This window comes from Fulmarus glacialis, unplaced genomic scaffold, assembly GCF_000690835.1.
Source record: "Fulmarus glacialis isolate BGI_N327 unplaced genomic scaffold, ASM69083v1 scaffold7115, whole genome shotgun sequence".
In the NCBI taxonomy this organism is placed as follows: domain Eukaryota; kingdom Metazoa; phylum Chordata; class Aves; order Procellariiformes; family Procellariidae; genus Fulmarus; species Fulmarus glacialis.
Genome location: NW_009211068.1, coordinates 393 through 4,426, shown reverse-complemented (window position 1 = coordinate 4,426; position 4,034 = coordinate 393). Strand labels below are relative to the sequence as shown.

At 53.5% G+C, this 4,034-nt stretch overlaps 1 protein-coding gene across 1 annotated transcript; it reads right to left on the bottom strand.

Annotated features, from left to right (window-relative positions):
- Nucleotides 1-241: 241 nt before the first annotated feature.
- LOC104076492 (disintegrin and metalloproteinase domain-containing protein 9-like) lies at nucleotides 242-3,798 on the bottom strand (the record flags this gene model as incomplete). Its single annotated transcript, XM_009577378.1, has 6 exons — nucleotides 242-259; nucleotides 1,051-1,194; nucleotides 1,497-1,742; nucleotides 2,476-2,566; nucleotides 3,188-3,338; nucleotides 3,690-3,798. Coding segments are annotated over 6 exons (759 nt in total), but the record flags the coding sequence as incomplete, so codon positions are not given.
- Between the last annotated feature and the right edge of the window lie 236 nt (nucleotides 3,799-4,034).

Sequence of the window (4,034 nt, the reverse complement as noted above, 5' to 3'; positions counted from 1 at the left end):
AGAACTTGGACTTAATCTCCCAGCTCTGAACTGGAAAACCCGCATCCTCCATTCCCTTGGACACAGGTGTCCAAGCCCTGCTGTTGCTCAGGTACCCAGAGGAGCTATGTCCTGCTCATCTCAGAGCCTCTGGGAAGGCAGACGTTTAATCCCCAGTCTCCTGGTTCCCAGCCCAGTGCTTAACCAAAGGCTGTCCCCCCACAAGCAGTCCCCATGGTCCTGCATGGTGTCTGTGACTCACCTTTGAGGTGGCATCAGCCTGCAGGGAGGAAAGATGAAAGAGAGCATCAATGTCCATCCCTTCACTCCACTGTCCCCCAGCAGGACACCAACAACTCCCTCCATGCTCTGGGATAGGAGGCCATGCGCACCCCCAAAGGATGGCATCTCCCTTAACCCGTCAGGACCTTACAAGACCCAACTTTGGTCAGCGTTGGCCAATCTTGGCCAAACCCTGTGGGGTCCTGCCAGGAGGCATGGCTGCAGAGCCCGGGCACCTGCAGGTACCTTGCTCAGGTGGGCAAGCTTTTCTCCTGCACCACGCAGGAAGGAACATGGGCACAAGATTATTTATGCACATAACATCCCCATCTGGACAAACACTTTGGTTGCAGTTGCTCTCCAAGTAGCAGAATTTGGGACGTCTTCTGATTTCCTTCCTACCTTTTGCTGCTGCCCCCAAATGTCCTGTAACAAAGATCCACAATGCCCTACAGACCAGTTACCCCAAAGTTGGTGGGCTTTGAACTCCTCTGTATCTCCAGCAGCATGCACAGACCCGCACACCTCAGAGCACGGAGCATTTCTCCTGCTCCTCAGTAGCCTGGCCTGTACACACCAGCCATATCAGGGAGGAGCAGGAGAAACCCAGGTCACAGCAAAGACACCACGAGGGGCAGACCAGAGTACACCACAATGACATTTGGGACGTCCCACCCAGACGTGACCCACAGGACCCCCCACTGTGTCCACCTGCAGGACCCCAGCAGTGGTGGCAGATAGCTCAACTCCTCTTTCAACTTACTTCAATGGCCTCGTGGGTTGGCTCACGGCATTTGCACCCGACACCTTGAAGTTGGTAGGAGGGACCATGACCAGCAGGTAGGAGGGACCTCCATGTGCAGGAGGCAGCTCTTTGGCCAGAAGAGGACTTCCAGGCAGCGGTCGACGGGGGGGTTGGTGCTTTGGGACAACCTGGGATCACAAAGTGTATGGGGAGAGAAGAGCATCCTTAGAGGAGCATCCAATGACCTCCTACAAACCTCTCTCCCCTGCTGCACAGATGAAATGCTTCAAAGCGTGTAACACCACCACCCAAACTACCTTAAAATATTCTCATTATCTAATGTGCTTTCTTCACCATTGCAACAGATTCATCTCTTAGGGTGGCGTGACAGCTCCTTAATAGTGCCCAACCCAAAAGAGCCACAGGCAGCCAAAACCCAGGGAATTTCTATGAGTCTGGAAGGAAAGCACAGCCAACCAGCAAAGCTCACCAGCGGGGTCCTCACGGGGCTGCAGGGAAGAGGTTTCTTCGGAGGTGGCAGCTTAGCCTGGGAGACGACCGTTTTGGTGGGGACCATGGGCGATTTGCTGACTGGCGGAGGTGGCCTGGCAGGCTTGGGGTCTCTTGGGCGCGGAGGGAGGGAGTGGGGAGGCGGGCGAAGAGGGTGGACAACGTTGACAGGCTGAGAGCCGGGCTGGTGAGCACTGGGTTTGGGGGGGAACGCAGCCCGTGTTGCCTGCAGGGATGAGAAAAGCAGAAGTATAGAGAAAATCCTTAGGTGTGTTTTCCTGGGTGCTGAAAAGCAGATGTCCCCTGAAGGTCTGGATGCTAGGGAGCTGCAGGAGAAGCATTGGGTATTTATTCCACTTTCTGGGACTACCACTTTTAGCATCCCGCCCAAAAGCTGAACATGTTTGCTTCTCGCTACCCATATGAGAGCACACAGGGATGAGAAAAGTGCTGGTCTCAGGAGATCTGGAGCAGAGCCAGCTCTGGTGAATCCATACCAGATTTCCACCAGATGGGAGACATCACTCATGCTGCCCCGCTCTCAGCCACTGTGGCCATGCTCAAAAAACCTAAATTCTTCCTAAATTCAGCCCTGGGCTTACACATCCTAAGGTCACCAGAGCTGACACAACCAGCAGCAGAAGCATCTGCCTCCCCGGAGACCCAGCACAAAGTCATCAGCGGGATTGCACAGCCCCTGCTAAGCTTTGCCGTGGTGATGGGCAATTTTCCGGCGGAGGCTCCTGGCAATCTCCAGGATCTTTTTGAGCAGGCAGAGCTCAACAGACTCACTTTTAGGAGGGATATGTACTACTGACCAAGGGCTCACAGTGTAGCCACAACGCAAAACCAGCACGGAGCACCAGTTGCTTGCCCAGTTGCTAGAGGTAGATGTGATCATCCACAAGTATCAAGTCCCAGGGAGGGAAAGCAAACCTGGAAGGTGAGTTATTACTTACTTTATTAGTGTGGCTGGAGGTGGAAATATTCCGCAAGGTGAAAGCAGCTTTGGGATGGCCACTGGTTGACTTCCGACCGATGGTTTTGTTCCTGCCCGGGATCACAAACATAAATCACAGATGGCAAAATAAAGCAAGCATTTTTGCAACAGCTGCCTCCTGAAATGCTGCACATCAGCGAGATCCTGTCTCCATTAACAGATTGTTAACAGACAGTCTTGCAGTGCTGGGTGAGCAGGGATGACAAGTCTGTCTTGAGATAATGAAGGAGATTGATTGTTTTTTTCCCTCAAATTATTGCAGGGGCTCTGAGGTGTGTGTGTGTCTGTACCTGTACTGGGAGGGGAAATAATGAGAACATCTACATTCAGTGCTTCTTTAGAGCCCTTCCAGTTCTCGCAGCCTGCTAGGAGCAGATGGCAAGAAAGCTCCTCGGTACCAGGCCACCTTCATCACCACTCTCTGTGGTTGTCCAGTCCAGAGGACCATTCCTGTCCTCTGCTCAGGGGAGAGCTGAAAGCCTCAGATTTTCCCAGGAGAGAGCTCTTCATATCTCAAACCAGGTCTCATACCAGTTTGAAACAGACCCTGTGCGCCACTAGCTCCCCCACAACTGTCCCTACCAGGCTGGATGCTGCCAGTGGCAAGAAAACAAGGTTCCAGAGTCTCACTGGGTCCTCAAGAGAGAAGGGATTTAGGATGCATCACCTACCTATATGTCTCCTGGCTCCTCCTCCTCATCTCCTTCATCCATTTGTTCAGGAGCGAGTTCTCCCGCCGGTACCAAAAGTAGATGCTCATCATCAGGGCCGGGAGGAAGAGCAGGAAGATGAGCAGAAGGGTTAATAAGATGGCTTCGTGATCTGGCAGGGAAAGCACAAGGATGAGTGCAAGGCTGGGAGAGCCAGCAACCTCCGGCTTCATTCGATGGAAACGTTGGTCCCGCCTGCCCATTCCTGGCCACCCAGGCCAGAGACATCATTGCTGATCACACCTCCAAAAAGGGAGCAGTACCACCCAGTGGTCTCTGATAAAAATGGGTGGCCATCAAGCAGCCAGAGCTGGGCACAGGCTGTGAGTCTGCCTGAATGGACCCAGCCCAGCACATTTGAGAGCAGAGCTGTCAGCAGCTTTATCGCCCCGTTTCCCCGCCTCGTCGCATCGTTCCAGCCCCACCAGCGTCACAAGGCACCGGAGGAGAAGTCGTGACTCACTGTCGCGCTGCACAGGGCCACTGTCCACGCTGCCACCCAAGCCCGGCTTCTCGCAGTTGGGGGGAGCCCAGCCAGCATCGCAGTGGCAGTTCTTGTTGCTGTTGCAGACCTGCAGATAGAGAAGGAGGGTTGGAGACCACAACGGATGTATGGAAACAATGGTCTGTACGGTGGGGATGAGAGCAGATGGCCAACAGCTGAGTCCGGGCTGAAGGAGCTTAACCCCTGCCAATATTCACCCCTTGAACATCACGTGGATCGTGTCTGTGTTTCCCTCAAATCTGTGATTGCAATGTTTTGCAATATTTTCTTGCTGATACTTTTATTTCCCTGCTCTTTGCAGAA